Raw genomic sequence first — 21,309 nt, 5'->3', positions numbered from 1 at the left:
AAAACCGCAGAACTTTTCGGATGACCCAATAAAAGAAACTAGTCTTAAGACTCTTTCTATTTTCTTGCGAACTATAACGTTGATACGATGTATGACAATTCTTTCAACCTTATATTTAACATAGGTTTCGCTTATTTTCAATAAAATCTTGAATTTACGACAATGATAATGAAAGCGATATTACATTTTTTGTGCAATATAAAAATATGATTACTATAAATTGCGTATTATTATGTCAGAATGGGAAATAGAAGATTTTTATCGTTTCTCCACGGATGTGTGTTACTCGGTAGCGCACAAATTTGCGAAACAATTTTAATATAAGTAGCTTTATATCAGGATGATATAAAATATAAATCATCAACAATGACAGTAAAATCATCAATGACAGTGAGTAAAATGACAGTGAGGAGAATATTTTGCCTTTTACTTACAAAACTGGAAAATATATTTTTAATTTCGATCTAGGATATTAGATTAGCACGCATACATCGAAATTTATTGCGTGAATAGATTACGAAAATTTCGGTAACCATCTGAGTAACATATAACTTTTTATTATTATATTTACACATAGTTTCTCATCGATATATAGATATACGCATAATATTCCATCCAAACAAATCGATCGATCAGAAGAGAGGGAGTTAGGACAATATCGCGCAATTGCATAGAAATATGAACGACGCGGCAGTAAACATATACGAGATACACGAGCCAATGTACAATGCAGATTCCGTCAAGAGGTAACAATATAGGCTACAGAAATTAATAGACAAAAATAAGTTCGTAACTAGTGTAGAAAGATTTTCGTTTAATTTCAAACAAGCAGATGAGATTACCACAATTATAAATACGAATGCAAACAATAAAAACATAAGAAAGGTGCTGGACTAAAGTATAGTTTACACATGTACATCTTATCCAGGCAGCCAAATATGTCGAAAATAAATTTTTTTTAAATCTGCAACAAAATTTGTTGGCAGGATGCCAGCAGAAATATGACAAAATTGACTAATGGAACTTGATAGCAAGAAAAATTGATAGTAGAAATAGAATACAAAAATGATGAATATGTTCTGTTTGAATTATTACAAAATGACATTCTATATACTTGCTTTCTTCTAGCAATCTGCTATCAAGCTAAATTGGCAGAATATGAACTTAATATTGAACGTAACATTGATGCCAATCTATTGCAATATTCTGCTCAAATTCCTGGTAAAGAAAAAATCTAATAATAATTCAAAAAATATTTTTAAGAATTTTTAATATTTTTAATTAATAAAGATTTCTATAAAAATTAAAAAAACCTTCAATCTTTTCAGATTTTATAAGTTTTTTCGGAAATTACGGAATGAGAAATTTTAAAATATTTCAGAATTCACATACATAAACAATTTTAGAAAAAATGTAATCGTATAAAAAGATCTGAGAAATTCTGAAAAATTTTTACCAGGGTATCTGCTGGTAAACTTCTAGCACAGCAACGTTTCTTGTTTGCTGAGCAGTTTTAATTTGAGTTTCAGCATATTACATACCTACTCACAATTAATACTGATCTATTGTACATACAATCGAGAACAAAAATATTGTTCTATTCTGATGTAATAAAATTAATTAAAATGCATCGAGCTTCTCCTTCAACGACCGATTGACCGACCAATTATCGAAGAGAGACGCGCGATAAGATTAAAAGAAGAAATTCGATACAAAGCATATAGTTTTACACCTGAACTGGACAGCTGCATATTTTGCTCTTCACTGTACTCTCACGCACAATTATAATTCTTAGAATTATACTTTGAATTATGTGCTGTCTTACCGCAATTTTATAATTTAATTATAATCTGATACTTAAAATGAATATTATTGTTTGTATATTAATTAATTTATACGAGTATAAACATACGTATGTTTACGTATAAAATACAAATATATGAATATTTTTCCAAAGTTACGACTAATTGTGAATTTTGGAAATACGCGCCTATATTTATAATTTTGAAAACATGAAAAATTGTTTCATATTTAATCTAATTGTTGTATTTTGTTTAATTGCAACACAGTGTGGAAGTAATAAAACGCCTTTTAAAGTTAGTCATTTGTTTAGATATTTTTCGTATACACACATGCGTGCGCGCGCGCGTTTTGTATAATTTTTAGTATAAGAGAAAAATTATGAAAACACCTGCGTGTGGTGTTCTGTAAACTATACTTTTACTCCTTAAGAAAGATTCCGTTTATGTACAAGATACTAATAATTATATATAGAAATTGTTGAAAAATATTCAATAATTATATAATAGATTTAAATTCTAATATGTAAAAGCAGTCACACACTTTAATTATACTAACATATTGTTCATGTATAACATCAGTGCCGTTAAGATTTGTAATTTTGGGCTTGAAATTGAAATATTGTGTCGATGCTTTATATATGCCTATTAAATTAAACTCATATTCCTCACTTCACAGCTGTTTTCTCGTAGTGCACGAAAAAACACTCGGTTAGAAACCAGATTAATCTGAAATTATTAAGTTTTTTTACGTGTGACACACTTGCACTTAAAAAAAAAAGAACGTATTTTTAACAGTACTTTATAAGTAATTTCAAAAACCTATATTGATAAACCATAGATAACTAATATAATACACTATTAATGATATATTCCGTGGTTTTATTAATATAATTACAATAAATGTACGAATAGCTCGTATACCAATTATATATATATACATAGGTATAAAATTATATTTTAATACGTATTACTTAACATATGTGTTATTTTTTATAGTTACTTATATTAAGAACTGTATTTCATAACAATAGTAATAAAATATACTTTTGAGAACAGTGGGTAACGCACGTTCAAAACTTTTAACAATCTCAAATCTAGTCTTATTCCCGAGCGACGGAGCTTCGCGCAAGAAAATCAGTTGCAAAGTGAAGAATAAGAATGATAATATTATAGGCACGAACAATTCAATTTTAAGCCCAAAACTACAAATTCTGGATAGTAAGACAGCACTGATGTACATCATGCATTGACATGTATTTTTTTATAAAGCCAGATACAAATAAATTCAAGCTTTTACGAGGTGTTCTTGCTTCTATATTGCTCGCCATTCCAAATTTTTCGAATGTTCCCACCTTTAAGCCTGAAAGCTACGTACTATACAGTTTATATTAAGTATTACGTTATAAATAATTGTGCATTAATAAAAAAATGTAAATAAATAGATTGATAAAGATAGTTTTTTTACAATTTACATCTTCCGCGAAAAAGAAAATCAAAAACATCCTCGAGGTATCGATTCAAATTTATCGATTTTAAACCCGGGAGAAGTCGACATTCGATATATCAAATAAGCGGCCGTGATTCCCTATCGCCTATCTCTGCCTATGGAAAGTTTGAGGTTACTGTTATTCCGATTTGTTTGAAATACGTTGCGATGCATCGTGTGGCGACGTATTTCTGTTGATTCGTAAATTCGTTGATTCGCTTGTCATTCCCAATTAAATTCCTCCTCGTGTAACCGCCAGGATGTCCGTAAGTACGAAACTGTATAACTCTTACTTTTCTATAATCTCGTTTAAGCTTTGCCCCTCGAGAGTTAACCTCACAATTTTCTGTTTACAGGCGCCGAAACAGGTAACGCGTTTTTCTCATACGTGTTTAGTAGGGAATTAATCACAAACCTTAGCATATCCTTCGTATTTTTGTAGCAGCAGAATGTTGAACATAAAGAGAAGAAGAGGAAAGAGAGTATTCTTGATCTGTCCAAGTATCTCGAGAAGAACATAAGGGTCAAATTTGCTGGTGGCAGAGAAGCCGAAGGTATACTTAAAGGTTATGATCCTTTACTCAACCTGGTACTCGACAATACGAAGGAATATCTCAGAGGTGAATGATGATTAATAATATGCTATTTAATTTGTCAATTACAAAAACAATTGTAGATTTTAACCTTACGTCATATCATTTTATGCATCTACCTAATGCTTTTTTATGTATATTTTTAACAAAACTCGAAAGCATTAATAAATATGTGATATATTGTTTTTATTAAGATGACTGCTTTTTAGGAGCTCATATATTTCATTTAAAAATGTAAAAAGTAATTCTAATTACAAAATTATTAGTATTCATGTGTAAAGAAGCGAACTGTTTTTGTATTTATTTTTGCTTATTTGAAAGTGCAAAAGTGTACATCGCAAATTGTAAATTTTTGCTTAATTGCAGTTATATTTGATTTTTAAGTAAACATTTTGTAACACAAACAATTCTCTTAATTTTAAAGATCCAGACGATCCGTACAAATTAAATCAGGACACTCGTATGCTGGGTTTGGTAGTGTGCAGAGGAACATCCGTAGTGCTTATATGTCCTGTAGACGGCATGGAGTCTATTCAGAATCCATTCATACAACAAGAAGGATAAACAGGTCTTTATCAATATATCTTAAAAAAGAAATCATCCTTTTGAATATTATTTCCATTTTTTAAATAAAAATATAATTTATTTTGCATTATAAATTGAGGAATCTTATATATGTAGGAAATAAATGCCATTTTCTTAGATACACGTATTTTTTATATCTATGTTTACAATAAATAATACGATTGCACATCTAAGCAAGGTACTATGTGAACTCTCGATGATGTATAAGCAACATATGTAGGATAAGTCCTATAAGTTGCTTTTATCATTTTTTTCACTCAATTCCGAATTCGTTTCTTAGCCATGGATATTGTTTCGGACATTCGAAACATGTATGTAAATACCTGTATGATTTAAGTACTTTACTGGGTAATTTGCAACTATTCGGCAAGTCACAGGCTATCTCATACGGTTCAAAATGTCGCTTTGTGCATTGCCATGGGGTGAACTTTTCAATTTCATTCAGAGGTGTTGGTCTGCGCATCCACTCTACAATCTGATGACTTGTGACAAAAAACACATCGTCCAGTCGAAGTAGATCGTCGACGAATTTCTAATTACATATGGAAATAAATATTATTGATTAAATAGAAATAATAAAATTAATTAAATTAGGGTAATTAGACAAATCTGTTAAAATGGTAAAGTTAAAATAATCTTGAATAAGTTGTATTTTCTTAGTTCTATAATTTCGAGTACTGCAATTTTTTAAATTAATAACTGCATAACGATTAATTGACTAGGTTTTCTTCTAAAAATAGAATAAAAAATCAAAATAATGATAATAAATATAACATCAAACAATCTCGTTTATATTGTAGTTAATAATAAGCACCGTTGATTTTAATACTTAAAAAAAAGTTCTACTTACATTAAATGCATAAAAGTACATTGGGTTTTGAAACCATGATGCATGAAAATGTAGGCCGAGAGGTGCGCGATTAGTAAGATAATGTCTTTTAAAGTTCAGCATGAGCATCTTATAAACTTCTTCGCCAGATAAATCAGCGGGACATGAATCCACAGTACTGCATGTGTAATCCTAAACATAAGTTCTCTAACAATAAATATTATTTCTGTAAAAATAATATAAAAAAAGAGATAATAGAAACCAACGATCAACGATTCTATACGAAAGTATAGAAAAACATTATTATCCATTTCGATTTTTTAAAATCGTCTTCAACATGAAGAGTATAAATTAAGTTTAATTTACAGACACTAGCATGAAAAGAAAATTCCAAAATCTCGATTATAAGATCCATAATCTCGATTTTAATCATCTGATCTTTCTCATCTTTTTACACAACACAGAAAGAGATTAAATTTTATATTGTCATATATTACAATGTTTCATAATTAACAATCTTACATCGAAATGGTCTCAACTTTTTGTTTTTATTTGATACTTATCGACTTTCCATTCGGTACGTTGCACGTGATTTACGTACATTTGCCAAAAGTTGATTTAAAGGTAATTCCCAGATATTCGGATAAGAACGGGTAGGACAGAGTTGCCCTGCACGGACGCACGGATGCGGCGGCCTGTAGTCAAGCGTATAGGGCCAGAAAGGTGGATCGGAGAAAGGTGCGACGATCGAGGAATCATAAACGAAACCAAACTCAGACATCATCAGAAACTGGCGATTCCATCCGACCTGCAGAAACGGTGCTCTTACCCCTACGACATTGCATATATATTACTTTATAATAAATACTCGATATTCTCGTGAATACAGATTATATGTTGGAAAAACCCATGCAATATATTTGTTACAATCAAATTATATAATTTAAATTTATATTTACGCTTGAAAGTTCTGTCAATAATAATGACGTGGGCCTTTTCTTTCCAATATAATCTTGATATTGTACGGAACTGAAAATGAGACTTTTACCTTTGATTTCGCCGATACGAACCGCTGCAAATTTTTTGATGATATTGGCTACTCCGACCATCTCGTCGAACCAGTCTTCAATCGTCGCATTCTTCGACCACCATTCTTCCGGTCCACGATGTCTAAGAAATAATTTTTAATGCATTTTACGTATCGACTCAAATGATTCTTAATACTCGTAACTTTTTTATTCTTCTCTTTTTCTTAGCTCCTCTTTTTCTTTATATTCAAAATACTTACGTAACGGAATGCGCGGCTATTTCGTGACCGGCGTTCCATAAATATTGCACATCCCTGTAATTCGTATACTGATGGCTGATATAAAAAGTACCCTTTATAGGACAACCATTGGGATTTTTTCTGTCATCCGTAAAAATTTCTATAAATAATCGAATCATTATTTTTTATAACAATTTGTTCCGAGAAATCTCTAATATTATTATGAGGCAAGGAATGAATTAAAATTAGAATTTAAATGTACTAATGTAATTATCCCGAAATAATTCTATTGATCTAGATTATTGCAGATTTCTCTTGGTTTTCTAAATACAAAAGAGCTTAAATTGATCGATAGTATTAACTTCTAATTAACTTACTTGAATAGAGTTCGAAATTTTCAGCATTTACAGCGTCATCAAAAGTAATTGTTATCATTTGTGGAATTGCGAGTGCAGTGAGATTTCGTGGAATTTGAGTCCCCTCCTTAGAACACCAACAATTTGGTAATTGGCATTTTTCGGAGTCACAAACCGGCGCGGCATTTACATCATGTTGCATGTCTATAAAAGATAATATTTTTATTAACGACGTATACTGTAAAGGTTATTTTATTTTCATAGTGTAATGAAAAAATAAAAGTATCATTTTTCATATTTTCTTATTTATGAACAAAAGTAAAGAATTAAGTATCTGAATCAATCGTGGATTGTTTTAAACAAGTAAGATAGAAAAATACTAACACAAAGCGGATCTTAGTGCTTAATAATATTTTTATGTATGAATCTCACAATATTTCAGTTCAAGACAAACTGCGCGCCGATCTTTAAAATTTTAAAACGCACGCTCCAAACTGAATAGTAATATCATAATTGCCAAGGTATTTAATTTGGAGCTGCGTTTATAAAACCGATAATTATCATACGGTGCGCAGTTTATCTTGAAAAATTGTAATATTCACATATATATAAAAATGCTATTAAGCACCAAGATCCGCTTTATACCGCGTTGAATTTTTCTCATCTTATTTGTTTAAAAGTAAAAATTTGAAATATTGCACAAAATAACATAACTTGGGAAATTATAGATGACTCAGAAATTATTATTATAAAAAATTTTTTTCTCAATTATTTTATACTAATTTTAATGTTTTATATTTGAATATTTAATTTTATCGTAAAACTATCTCTATAAGTGAAAAACATTCCTCGAAGATCATGCTGGCTGAAGTAAGCCAGCTCATTGTCAGTGAGGAACATTCCTATGTGTGCGAATGAATAGTTTGATGTAATATATGTCTGCGCATTCTTCGCATTTCTTACCGCACCATCCTTCATCGGAGCCATCGGGACAATCGACGCTCCCGTCGCAAAAATAAAGAGCCGGAAGACACGTGCCATCTCCGCAAGCCAAACTTTCCTCATCACACTCGCCATTCTTGAGCAGTGGCTTCGCCGGTTGGGCATCTACGAAATACTTTGAAAACTTCACATCACCATTCGAGTACATAGTATAACTATACTTCTTTAAACTACAAAGGATTGCATATATTGAGAAGATTGTATGAGTTTTTTTACGAGAAAAAGATTTATTTTTACTAAAAAAATTAAAACAAAAAGTGGAAAAAGTTAATAAAGAATTATATGTGTTGCGTATATTTTATCTGAAATAAAAGTTAAAAAATGTCCAACTTTGCACTTTGGTTATAATAGTATTATTTGCGGTAAATAACTAAGTATATTAGACAGTTTAAGGGTTCTAATGATAGGTATGTTCCAAATTGGAAATTCCAGTGAGAGATTCAATGTCCACAAACAAAGAAATGACTAACTTGTCGCCACTGTATGATTTTCCGGGTGAAAGTATTGCGTATATAACACTCGATCGCTTTCTTAAGAGTAGAAATCGGCATAAAGTTTGTTTGTAGTCGCAGGGCCTCGTCTGCGTTTCGTTCGCACGTTTCAGAGCAGATTTAGCATAAATCTAAAATATACCTGAAGTTACGTCGCAATTATCGACGTTTGTCTTAAAATCGCAAATCTGCCTGGAGACATCGAAAAGAAGTCCTTGCGAGCATTTGAATTCAAACACTTCATTATCTGAAATATAATTTAACGATGTAACAAGCATGAAATTTTCTTTGGATTTTAGACTATAAATAATATGATATAGTCACAATCACGATTTACGATAAATCAGTAAGTATAATAAAAATAATATAATAAATAAGATAGTAGAAATAATAGAAACAACTATAAATAACAAGACGTTTTTTTAACGCAGAAATTATAAAAATATTCAGGTAAAAGTATAAGAAAGAATATAGTATGTACATTATGTTTTTATATGTAAAATAATTTTTTAATATTACATATGATTGCATTTGTAATTACAAATATTAATTGTTTCCATAAGTCTTCATAAGTATGTAAAAAAAAAGAAAAAATAAGATTTTTAATTATTCAAATAATCATCCTTACAATGAACAAGGGCGGCAACTCCCTTTTCTTATGCATATAAGAATGTCTTGGTTTTGCAATTTTAATGTAAAAACTCACGTAGAGAAATATAAAATTAGATATATTTCAAAATACATTTTATTATGTGTTTTAAATATGTTCGACTATGTTTTTACATGTCTCAACGAAACTAAGACGTATAAAAATATCGTCGTCGTTTTCCTTAATTTTAATTCTAGATAAGGACAAACAATTAATAAAGGTTAATTGATAGTTTAAAGGAATTTTCTTTTTTTTTGTACGTGTAATCTATAATTACCTAAGCAGAGAAAATATTTAGCACATTCTGTAGGTGACCAGACGCTGTGTGATGGTGCCTTAGGATTACGATAGAACTTGTTGTCGTCTATACAAGGAACTTCTTCGGATTTTCCTTTCTCCGCCACGATTCGCTGAAAACATCACGACGTAGAGGTATAAGTTGTGTGACCTACATTTTCCTCGTTGCCAGATATTCAAATATCAGTAAACTTTTTTTTTTACAAATTCATAAGTAGTAGCAAAATATTATTGATTAAACGTAAGAACTTTCACTCAAAGTACCTTATCAGCCACATATGCACGCGCGCGCGAAATTAATGATATAGTCAAAGAAGTATCAATCGCGAAATTAGACTATTTTCAACAATAATTTTTTTTCACGGCAATAGCTTGTCATTTTAATTATTTGTAACTAGCAGTTTGCAATTCTTTTCTTGGTTTTTTTGCAATATTTAAAGACACTTAAAATAAGGATCTTAACAAATTTTTAAATTAAGTGCCTATTTAAAAATAAGACAAAATTGATATTAAAAATAAAAATCGCTGGTTTTATAAAAGAAAAAAATTTATTTCAGATTTGCAAATTAGGAGCAAAAAACTTTGTAATTAAAAGAAAAACTACGATCCGTCAGATATTTTCTATAGAGTTTATAAAAAAATATTTATTCTTTTATTCAATAAAATTAATAAAATAGAGACCATTTTAAAGAAGAATGAGTATCAAAAATTGAAATGATTTCAATGTTCTACGGTTTCAAGATTATCTTTAGGCGTGCGATACTTTCACGTTCCGTCTCACTGTTCAGAAACAGATATCTGTAGCGTGCGATGTACACTTGTTCCAAGAGAAATCTCATGCGATTAGCGCCATCGTTTTCACCCGAATGTAAAAACGGAAATGAAACTTTCGGCGCGCATTATTGTTTAAAAAATTGCACATCTAATTTGTTCTTTTCTTCATTCAGCTGCTTATATACTTTGTAAAACTGGCAAATTGAAATCGATATAATTTTTATATAATAAATTTTATATTATTTTGCAATAAATAGGAGAAAAAGAGAAAGAGAGAGAGAATTTATTTAATACAAAACAACTTATTTATATAAAAAAAGTTTTTAAATTATATGAAAGTTTACATGAGTATTAAATCATTTATGAAATGATTTAGTTTTATATGAAAAATATTCATATTTTTTTTAAATAAAATGAAGCATTTTAACTATGTCTATGTTTAGTTCCTCAGCTGTAGTTTCCCGGATAGCACGTACGTCCAAAAACGGGACGTGGTCTATTGTTTGGCTCTTGTTTAAACATTTTGTTTGTAATTACATAAAAGATATTGTTGCCAAAAATTATTTTGTGTTTAAACTTACCTATATTTTCTCTTGCTATACAAAAATACATTACATTACTTTTTGATCTTACTGACATGAATGAAGAAAGGAGTTTATTTAGTTATTTTTGCTATCTTTCTCTCTCCTCTTTCTCTTTCTTTTACTCTCAGATTTACAATCAGAGATTCTAAATCTGAGAACATATTTCACTTTCTTGTTTACTTAAATGAAAACATGTTTTAAAGTGTGTATATATATATATATATATATATATATATATATATATATCTTTTCACTTTGCTTTTTTTATTTTTGTCATACCAAAATCACATATGCCAGCAGATAAACTCATGCAAGCTTTGATTATGCACTAATTAATATAAAAATTTTGATTATTTAATTAAATTAATAAGCTTAGATTATATATTTTCTAAGAGTTTTAGTCTCATGTAATATAAATGGTAACACATATGCAGATAGTTTATTTTATCTTTCCATAGCATCGAATAAGCATGAACATACCAATATTATAACAATCTAATAATAAAACATTTTTTAAATTCTTGTCATTATCTAAATCTATCCATGTCAGATTAACAAAACTCTGTTACCTGAGTAAAAGAATAAATACAAAAGATCGTCGTGCTGTCCTCAGGCAACTACTATTGCAATAATAAGCTAAAAAAACTGCTTAATAAATTATGTTATAAAAATATGCAAGTTTGTACGTCGAGTAAGATTTATGCGGCATCTTAAATAAAGTTTCTGAGAATATACTATATATAGAATGTATATTTGTTTTAAAAGTTAACACGCAATGTGTAGTATTAAGATATTAGAGAATTATTTTTTTAAATAAAATTTTGCCAATATTTATTGAAACAAGAGCCATATAAATGCATTACGAATAGTATCGTTAGAAATGGAACATCTCTATATTATATCACTTGTAAACTCAATGCTTTCGATTTCGTGAGACTTTGATTGACATTTAATAAACAGGTTGGCGCGCAATTCGACGTGGAAAAACACTTGCACTCACGAACACTTCTGAAATTGTGAAACTCACCGGAAACGGCGAGAAACGCGATCAGCACAAAACGAAGTCTCGACCACATGTCGATCTTTTGCGCGCGGATTTGTACCGGTACCACGCGCGACAGCTCGCACTTTCAAACTGACGACTGCCTACGAAAGTATGCCTTATATGACGAGTATCTGCTTCATCGCGCTTAATCACGCGGGATCTCTTCCAGACTATTTTCACTCGTCTCTAATAATAATCACGATATACAATATAGTAATTTCGAATATATCACATGAATGTACGTTTAATGATACATTTTTCCATGAATTTCGTCAATCGATGAGAATATGAAATCACCATTTATTGCCGGCTTTCAATATTATAACATCGTATACCTTTATAATTAAAAATAAACTTTAAATTTATAACGCTGCGAAAGTAAAATGTACTTACAATACTTGCAATAATAATTTTGTTATATAATATATTAAATTACACTTTTTTAATTTATAAAATAATTCTTATTTTTAATCGTTAATTATTGAAAAATAATTACTGCTTTGGCATTTTAATTTTCAATCGAGAAAACGTTGTCGCATTTGTCGAATTGCAACTTTAACGTCAGTTAATCGAAAAACTTTGTTGGAAATTATAAATATTATAATGATAAATATTAATTAGCTTAACATAATTAGTTTAAATTATTATTTAATTTTAAAAATATAGAAACTTTAAATCCGAATAAATCAAATAATTTATTATCTAAAGAATCGAATCTCTTCGAATAAATGATTTTGAATTCAAAATATTTATTGACTACAAAAAAATAAAGATAAAGATAATAAGAAACTAATTATTATTAAGTCAACGATATGCACGTATATTTTATATTATATTAATTATAAGCGCGATATAAAATTATGTATAATTTTAATAAATGTTGGCACATCTATTGTATATTGTGGACCTTTCTATTAAATACAACATAAAATTATTCAAGATAATGAAAATTTTTATTTGCCTACTATAGCCAGTAATACATAACACTTAATATTTAAAATGATTTACAATATGATAAAATGTTTATTTAAATCGTGCTTATAATGTTTATAATGCACAATATAAAGTTAAAACAAGATTAACTTCCCGAGATTGAGTAATTGGAATGCTTGGGTTGAATGTAGTTAATTGTCGTATTTATAATTTATTGAGCAAGCCTTTAAAAGCTCAGCTTTCAAATATTTGGGAGAATTTCAATACCGACCGCTAAACTAACTGAAACTCGAGATCAAGTTTAACGGACTCTTCAAGATAGAAATAGCAGCTAATTATTTATAAAATCTGCTCGGAGAATTGGATTAAGAACCGGTATAACGGTACATTAATTATATCAATCGATTCCTTTTATTCCTTTTTTTGTACAAGCGTAATTCTTGTAGAAGTAGAGAGACGGATATACAAGTAGAACGGAATGTAATGGTTTTCTTTATTGGAGAGATTTCAGTTTAATTTCTTAATATGTTATTTCTTAATAAAATTGTATATTAAAACTTCCATGTGACAAGGATTCGAGAAAAATATCTTTTTATTCTTTAAACTTATTTAATTCTTATATACAAGAAATGTGCATATATATGAAAACAACCTTCTTGCATAAATAGGCGTATTATAAATGTGTTATAAGTTTAACATATATTTTGAATGTAGAGATTATTAAATCGTATAGAACAGCGTGATGTGTGTCTTTGACTTCTAAACATGTTAATCAAATAATGATGAAAATATTAAAATATTATATTTATTATATTATGTAATATACGTTTTTTATATATTTTCATCCTTATTTGATTGACATGTTACAAAAAGTGATCTAAAAAAAAAAGGGTTTTTTCGCCTGTTTTTTGGGCCCTCGATTTTGGGGTAATTGTCATTGGGATAATTGTGATTGTCAGTAACATTAAAGCATTAGAGGGACTGTGTATTTGACTGTAGGTATTGCATGATTTACCAAGCATACTGTTAATTAATTCAAAACAGATTCAAATTTAAAATCTCAGACGAGTGGAAAATTAAATGAATATATATGGCTCGATATTGCCAATTCTTGAATAGCATTAACACTGTATAGCTTGTAATATATTTCGAAGACTCGGGGTCCACAGAAATGAAATAAACATATTATCGAAATGTAACGTGATTGTATTATGTCACAATGACTTAAAACACAATGAATTAAAAATAAGTCTTATTACGCAAATTACAAAAATTGTTCGGTTATCTATTTTTTGTTATAGCTGCGTTTTCCTCTTTTTGTGCTATATTCCTTTATTTATGAGATTTTTATATAAGAATTTTTATTTTGACGAAAGCTCAATTTACATTTTAACTAGTGTTTTTCATGGACTTCCACTCACTGAAACTAACGATTATTAAAATTGTTAGATGTACTGCGTTCTCATTTGGATGAAATTTGAGAAATAGTGGAAAGGCATGTCTGAAAAATACAGTTGTTGGTAATGATAGGTACATTACATACGCATATATTTATTTGGGTCCTGTGATCCTGTATTAACGTGTCAAGTAACTTTCGAAAGGTGAAACTCTCGAATGGTTTCTTTTGCAAATATCCACTTTTGTACCACGAATATTTAAACAAATGATACATCAAGGAGAAGATAACTGAATATTTACAAAGAGAAGTAACATAAACTATAGATTTCTTTAGAATTTTCGTATGCAAAATTTTTCGAGAATAAAGCCAGTTGTACACACAGTTCTAAAAAATTCAATTTAATGCATAGATTTCCGTTTTATTTGATTGTATTGGTAATTGCAAAGACAGGAAGACAAAGTGAATAATCATGTGTAATTATTTTCCAAGATTTTATACACAAGCTAAATATTATAAATTATTGCAACTTTGTACATGTAAGTACAATAGCTTTGTCGTACATTTTCGTATGCAAAATTTCGAATGTAAGTCTCCTAAATAGAAAATGACTAATAATTATTATTTATAAAGAGAGAAACAAGAAACACCAATTTTTAAAAGTTATGGTTGAAACAATTATCACGTTAATCTTTTCTAAAATCAATTTAACGAAAAATATTATAGTAATAAAGAGTTAACAATAAATTTCGAGACTTTCGAGATTTCGATTATTGTACTATCGATTTAACATGCCTTTTTTAGAAATGGATCGATGGATATTTAAAATTTAAAAAACAAAACAAAATTGTCTTTATAAATAAGGACTTCACTCTGCGCATGTTATTATTATTTCCTGCTTTGATCGTTCGCTGGTAAAGAATATAATGTGAAACAATCTGGTGGATGCGCAGTCGTTCAAAAGTAGTGGGGTGCAATGAACCAATCAGCTTTTCCCCAAAATGCAAAATTTAGTAATTTTCTCCATGGTGGGAACATGTTTCACCTTATACCCTTTGTATCATATACGTTTGCTTCAGTGACTCTATATTTTTGATCGGGTGAACACTGTTATAGAAAGTAATAGGTTAAATTGAATCTCTCAATTAAATGATATCTGATCGTTTTCGATTCTATTTTTAATAAAAACTCGTAAATTAATCTCAATTATTTTATCAGGTAAGAAACAATATAAAATATTATTTTTATATTGTGCGTTAAAGCACATTTCAGTACTTAATTTAATGCATTAATCATCATTTATATACTGTTAAATTAATTGACAACTTTTACTTCAGTCTACGCATGAAATCTTGGAAAATAATTGTGAAAACACTCGTTCTTTCATTGCAAATACCAGCTGAACAATCGGATAAAACAAAAACCATGTTAAATTACATTTAAACTTGTAAATTGAAGTTCGCACACACACATTTTGCATACATTTAATAAATATTTCTAAGAGCTACAACGAAAATCGCATTTTACTGTTGTGTGAGCATTTTACAAACAATAATAGGTTGACTCAGCTAAATGATTGTTTCTAAATTTCGAGGAAAAATCGTTTACATCGGTCCTAATTATTTTATTAAGTAAGTAACAATACAAAGTATTATTTTCAGATCATGTGTAAAAGCGCATTTCAATACTTGATTAATTAGATTTTATATAATATTATATTAATTGACAACATTTATTCTTCAGGCCGTGCATGATCTTGAAAAATAAGTAATTGCTACTATTCATACTTTCTCACTGTTGCAAATATCAAAACAATCAAATAAAAAGAGAAACTGTATTGATCTTACAATAGTATAAACTACAAACTGAAGTGTACATTTTTTTTGTAAATTTAATAACTTTATAAAATTAAGACACACACACGACGCATATTCCTCAACTTTTACAAAATATTTTACATAATTATATAATCTGTTATTTGCAAAAATGGAGCAGTTCCAAATATCCGCACCAGGCAGATTATGCTTATTAGGTGAACACACAGATTTACGCACCAGATTAAAATTCATCCAAACACCGATTCGGTCTATCAACAATATTGAAATATATTTTCCTAAAATCAAATTATCATTTAAAATATCAATAAATAATTTTACATTGATATTTAATAAATGCGTCAACAATATGTCGCATAAAAATGTATTTGATTTTATTGGATCATATGAACCAGAAATATTATACTCAGAAGAACAAAAAATATTTCTTAATTCATTTTTTTACTTACTCGGTTATATGATCCACAAAGAAAAGATTAAAATAAAATCTTTTACTATAAATTTGTCAACACAATTAATGATGGATGATCATTTCGTCTGTCCGGCATCATTCGTAGTATGTCTCGCGGCATGCTTGTTACATTGGTCACGTCTGCAAAAAGGCATTTGCCGCGCTTTCGAAATAACCGATCTCACAAAAATTTACACATATGCTGCACATTGCGATAAAATCTTCTATAAATCGACGCTAACGGATGTGATTGTTTCCACATTTGGCTATCTCATGACATATCAGATTGACAAGAATGAGCGTTTGATTTTACTGCTTGACTTGCCAAACATGACGATACTGCTTATAGTTGATTCAATACGAGTGCAAAATGAAATTAACCAGGAAAGGTGGGAAGAATTAGTGAAAAAGTTTTCCAACATTGTCAATTCTATCTTAGACAACAATAATTATTGTCCAGTCATTATGAATTGTGATTGCACATTAAAAGAACTTGATATCTACGTAAATGATTTTCTCACTATCAATAAGGTAGTAATTAATAATTGTCCCTTGGTGCAGCACGAAAGATTGGAGGTAAATCCTATTACGTAAACTACAAAAAATGATATATCGTGATTAGAATCTATTATATTCTCTCTAGCTTGTTTAAAAATGATTTATTATTTATTATTTATGTGTTTTCCCATTTTCTTCACATACCTTATCGAGCTTGCATTTGAAAATTTATCTATTGTCGTATTTTTGCATACTTGAATCAATTTATAATGCATGTTTTTTTCTCATTCACGAGAAACCAAATTTACCCCAATTGACATATTGCATAACTGTCTGCAGAAAATGTATACAATAGCGAAAGAGGAGCACCCAGAAGTTATGAAAGATGTGCCACATGTATGCGTTTGGAGTCCAGTATACACAAATAGAGAGAAAAAAAATAAAACGGAGGGATCTCAGTCTTCCGACTTGAATAAGGAAATAATTAGAAACGATATTGAAAGGTGCTTTACTTATAACAGAGTAAGAATTGAATGAATGTTATCGCGTAATATATTATATCTACTGTTCTACGGTTTTGCATATCGAGGTATGTTTTTTTCGCGTTATTTAACAAAATGCTATTAAAATTATTTGCAACAGTATATTAAAAAATATATACATATATATTTTGCGAAAAAATATTTTCCAATTTTTTCAGGGATGATCAACATGCTTATATGACTTATTGTGAGACATCTCTGAAAAGCGACGATGTACTCGCGCTAATTAATTATCTTTCCGCAAGATAAATCGCGCATTTATCACTCTCATGTTTACATAGTTGAGAGTGAATCTGGGCAACTGTAATTATTACCCGCGGACGGGCTGTTTGCCAAATAACCGTAAGCTTGTGTAATTGCGAAAAGTCCATGGTGACGTTTAGTTTGGCAACTCGTTCTAATTTCCTGTGCAAGTTAATTCGAAAGTATCTTTGAAGCAGCGCACGTATCTGATAAATTATCTCGATGTACCTCACAATTACGAAGGAATTTCTCTTTAAAGATTCAATAATTAGCGATAAATTGTAAAAGTACGCATATAATGAACACCGAATCAATTAGCAAAAGCCCTATAAATCAAATCTTTAATTAAAAATTTAGAAATTTCTCGAAATCAAGTTCAAAAGAGATAACACAATCTACACTATTTTATATTAATTTAAAAATAATACCTCTTCAAATAAAAATCTTGTAATGTCGATATCTTTGGAATTTCATGCACATATGTACGTAATATTATATATCTTTGCGATTTATGCAAATTGCGTTTCAGTAATGCAAATAGTCAATAAAACTTTATATTTTGTATTATCTAATAATATCATATGTGAATGAAAGCTTAGTGCAAGCTAGCTAGTTGAAAGTGTAATCTTGAATAATAAAAAAGTTATACAGAGTTAATATTAAATTTTTATAGATCTATTTAAACTTTGAGTAAAAAAAATTTACTTTGAATTATTTACATAATCTGCAATTGTCTTCTTATCATGCGTAATTTAAAATTATGAAGAAAATCCACTACAATCCGTTCTCTTTTCTTACGCCGTTGTTACTATATTATCTATGCAGGTAATGAAGTGAGACGAGAATGAAAAATAAGACAACACGCTTACATTCTAGATAAAGTTGTTGTCTTGCCAAGAATTACTTCACTTTCTTAGATTGATGCCATCAATCATTCTTGAATATTTTAAAGAACTAAATTGTGATTGAAGTACAAAATCCAGAGAACGTTTTGTTTTGAAGACTATTTAGAAACTTAAATTAAAAAAAAAAAAGAATTTTTTTTGTAATAAATCTGAATCGTAAGTAGCATTGTAGTAAATGTATGTATCCATCAAATGTATGTATACATCTGAATAAATATATTAAAGTAAAGAATTTAATACATTAAACGATAGATTAAAAATCCAAATAGAAAAGCATCACTATCTGAATTTGTAATTTTAAAATCCGATTTATATGATCCATTCATCTGTTTTATACCTATTATATATTTGATAGGTAATAAAGACGTTATCAAAACAGTATTATTGGACCGTGATGTGAAATATATGTATGTCTTATTGGACTGAAGAATGCGTAAATATTTTCAATTCTGACACGCAAGCTTATTTATGCGCTATCGGCAACAAAGAGCGTGATCACGCGTATCTCACGAGACGATCCACCGTGTACTGAGGACGCAGACCATGTACGAAAATACATTTACTTGGAGCAAGAAGATAAATCGAGGTGGCGGCGGCGAGAGGCAGTCGTTGCTTCGTTGACCTCTGTTCAAATTAGAATAATGCCGCGAAGAGAATATTATACCGGCAGAACGTAGTGGGAAGTTTTCCCAAAAACATGGTTAAATGTCAAAATATAAAGTTACAAATCTCTATTGTTATCTTAATCGATTATCTACTTATAATATATATCGCTATTTTGGAATAATCCATTATGATTATACTTTTTGTTCAAATTTTTTTATTCATACAAACAGCGAATACATATTATTTTTCTCTTTTTATCTTTATATTTTATTTTTGTTCACGTATTTATTTCTTTTTCTTTTTTCATCCGCTCTACTGTACGCGCGTGGCATTTCGTTGTCTCGGTCTCTCGCAGCTCGAGGTTGTCTCATCTCAGAAATAATTGCCAAGTATCGAGAAAACGCACGCGTCTCTCCTCACAGCGTGTCACACGTCGCGTGTGCGACATAGCACAACGAAAGTTCTCGGTCGAGTCCGATTTCAGTGGGGCTTCAGTTAAATTCGGACCTCACCGATTCGTAGACCGGCTTATTTAGAATTTAGGTTTGCGACGGTCAACGGGAACTAGAAAGGCGGAAATAGAGCGGTTCCAAACATTTCGTTCCTTTCGTGACTTGTACGATGCAAATAAGGGGAACATAGGAGGTAATCGATAGGTTTCCCTATTATTGTATCATTGAAGAACATTTCTAGAGGAGTCACCAAGAGAGTTAAAAAATAAACTGCCACATTGATTCCTCTTAAATTTCATGAAAACTACGTTTCTGCATGTTATTTATCGCACGATTACAATTATTCATTAAAATCTTTCGTATCCATGAGACTATATTTTATTATACAGGGTGAAGCACTAAAAACTTTGCACATCTTAAAAAACTTGTAAATTATATGTTGTATGCAAAACTGTTATATATATACAAATGTACATGACTTCACGAGAGTTGAGGATTATTACAAATCCATATATATCTTTTAAATAGAGGCGTTTCAAAGATTTCACGGTCAAATTCGTTTTCTAACTAGAATTATGACTTTTTTGTATAAATAAACACATGTTGCTTTTCAAAAAATACATAATTGCATATTGCAAATTGTATAATGTATTTTCTTTGCACCAATTGATTCATCTCATTATTCTAGGCATAAAAGTATTAAAGTATACAAATACCAAAAAATAAATGGTTTACAAGCTATCTTATATTTCATGCATCAGAATAAAGTATAAAATATTTTGTAAACTATTGATTTTTGTTTTCTATTTTTATTTCTATTTCAATGCTTTTTACGTAGAATAACTAAAAGAATCATATTATGCAAAAAAATCAAACAATTCTATTTAAAAAAACTAAGGTAATTTCGAAACGCCTCCATTTATAAACAAATATATAGGTACATTATGTAATGCTCCCGCGAAATCATGCAACCTTTAATTGTATGTAACAATTTTCCCATACAACGTATAATTTACAAGTTTTCAAGGTGTGCAAGTTAGATACTTCACTCTGTATATAAATGATATTGAGAAAAGTGAAAAAATAAAGAAATAAAGTGCGCAAGCGTGGACACTACTATATATGCGACAATGCAAACGGGAACATGGTCATAAAAAAAAATCACCTAAATGAAAGAAATTATTAGCTTTAGCCTCTCTTTTTATTCACATTTAAAACACAATCGATGAATGTACAATTTAAAAAGAAGCAGCTAGTAAGTAAGAATTGCAGTTGCTAAATAAACTGATCTTTATTTGAAGCTGTTAAAAGGGCATATGATACATAATTATATCAAAAAAATTTCGAGTGCACTATAAATTAAAAAGGCACGAGCATAGAAATACTTATAATAATTCAATAAAAACTGAATAACGAAGAGGAAAGAAAAAACTATCAAGTAAAAATCTAAAAAAAATATATAAACATGTACTAATATATTTTTGTAGATCCATAAAAAAGACTCGAAACGCGATGAAATTTCCACGCGGAAAGCACCTTCGGTTTTCGCGAAGAAAATTATTCTGAGAAAAAGAATAGAGATAAAATATTTTTCGTAGATAAATAGAATTTTTCTTAAATCTTTAAATAAATAAAATAAACGTTTATTATAAGTGTATATAATACGTAAATAATGTGAGTTAAATTAA

The 21,309-nt window shown here is 29.4% G+C and overlaps 3 protein-coding genes across 6 annotated transcripts; 2 read left to right on the top strand and 1 right to left on the bottom strand.

The window, feature by feature from the left end:
• Nucleotides 1-3,382: 3,382 nt before the first annotated feature.
• LOC105448333 (U6 snRNA-associated Sm-like protein LSm7) lies at nucleotides 3,383-4,585 on the top strand. 2 transcript variants are annotated; one of them, XM_011686848.1, is made up of 4 exons: nucleotides 3,383-3,554; nucleotides 3,645-3,656; nucleotides 3,734-3,908; nucleotides 4,306-4,585. In XM_011686848.1, exons 1-4 carry the CDS (start codon nucleotides 3,549-3,551, stop codon nucleotides 4,443-4,445), a joined length of 333 nt encoding a protein of 110 aa, XP_011685150.1. In that variant the 5' UTR covers nucleotides 3,383-3,548; the 3' UTR covers nucleotides 4,446-4,585. The 2 variants fall into 2 exon arrangements, with proteins under 2 accessions (XP_011685150.1, XP_011685149.1); XM_011686847.1 differs by having other exon boundaries at nucleotides 3,385-3,554; nucleotides 3,731-3,908.
• LOC105448395 lies at nucleotides 4,486-10,876 on the bottom strand. The gene is made up of 10 exons (XM_011686915.1): nucleotides 10,838-10,876; nucleotides 9,338-9,470; nucleotides 8,554-8,658; nucleotides 7,882-8,025; nucleotides 6,940-7,122; nucleotides 6,584-6,722; nucleotides 6,344-6,465; nucleotides 5,897-6,126; nucleotides 5,317-5,487; nucleotides 4,486-4,998 (listed from the first exon to the last, which is right to left on the bottom strand). Exons 1-10 carry the CDS (start codon nucleotides 10,874-10,876, stop codon nucleotides 4,720-4,722), a joined length of 1,545 nt encoding a protein of 514 aa, XP_011685217.1. The 3' UTR covers nucleotides 4,486-4,719.
• A 4,251-nt stretch (nucleotides 10,877-15,127) lies between these two features.
• LOC105448332 lies at nucleotides 15,128-18,342 on the top strand. Of its 3 annotated transcripts, none has more exons than XM_011686845.1 (5): nucleotides 15,128-15,307; nucleotides 15,427-15,720; nucleotides 15,833-16,951; nucleotides 17,213-17,376; nucleotides 17,574-18,342. In XM_011686845.1, the coding sequence occupies exons 3-5, from the start codon at nucleotides 16,076-16,078 to the stop codon at nucleotides 17,662-17,664; spliced, it is 1,131 nt and encodes a 376-aa protein (XP_011685147.1). In that variant the 5' UTR covers nucleotides 15,128-15,307; nucleotides 15,427-15,720; nucleotides 15,833-16,075; the 3' UTR covers nucleotides 17,665-18,342. The 3 variants fall into 3 exon arrangements, 2 of the variants coding, with proteins under 2 accessions (XP_011685147.1, XP_011685148.1); XR_974230.1 differs by having other exon boundaries at nucleotides 15,132-15,307; nucleotides 17,213-17,462; nucleotides 17,574-17,666; XM_011686846.1 differs by lacking the exon at nucleotides 15,427-15,720 and having other exon boundaries at nucleotides 15,129-15,307; nucleotides 16,725-16,951.
• The last annotated feature ends 2,967 nt before the right edge of the window (nucleotides 18,343-21,309 follow it).

Source organism: Wasmannia auropunctata, unplaced genomic scaffold (assembly GCF_000956235.1).
Source record: "Wasmannia auropunctata unplaced genomic scaffold, wasmannia.A_1.0 LD336088.1, whole genome shotgun sequence".
Lineage (NCBI taxonomy): Eukaryota > Metazoa > Arthropoda > Insecta > Hymenoptera > Formicidae > Wasmannia > Wasmannia auropunctata.
This window is presented reverse-complemented; position numbering and strand designations above follow the sequence as displayed.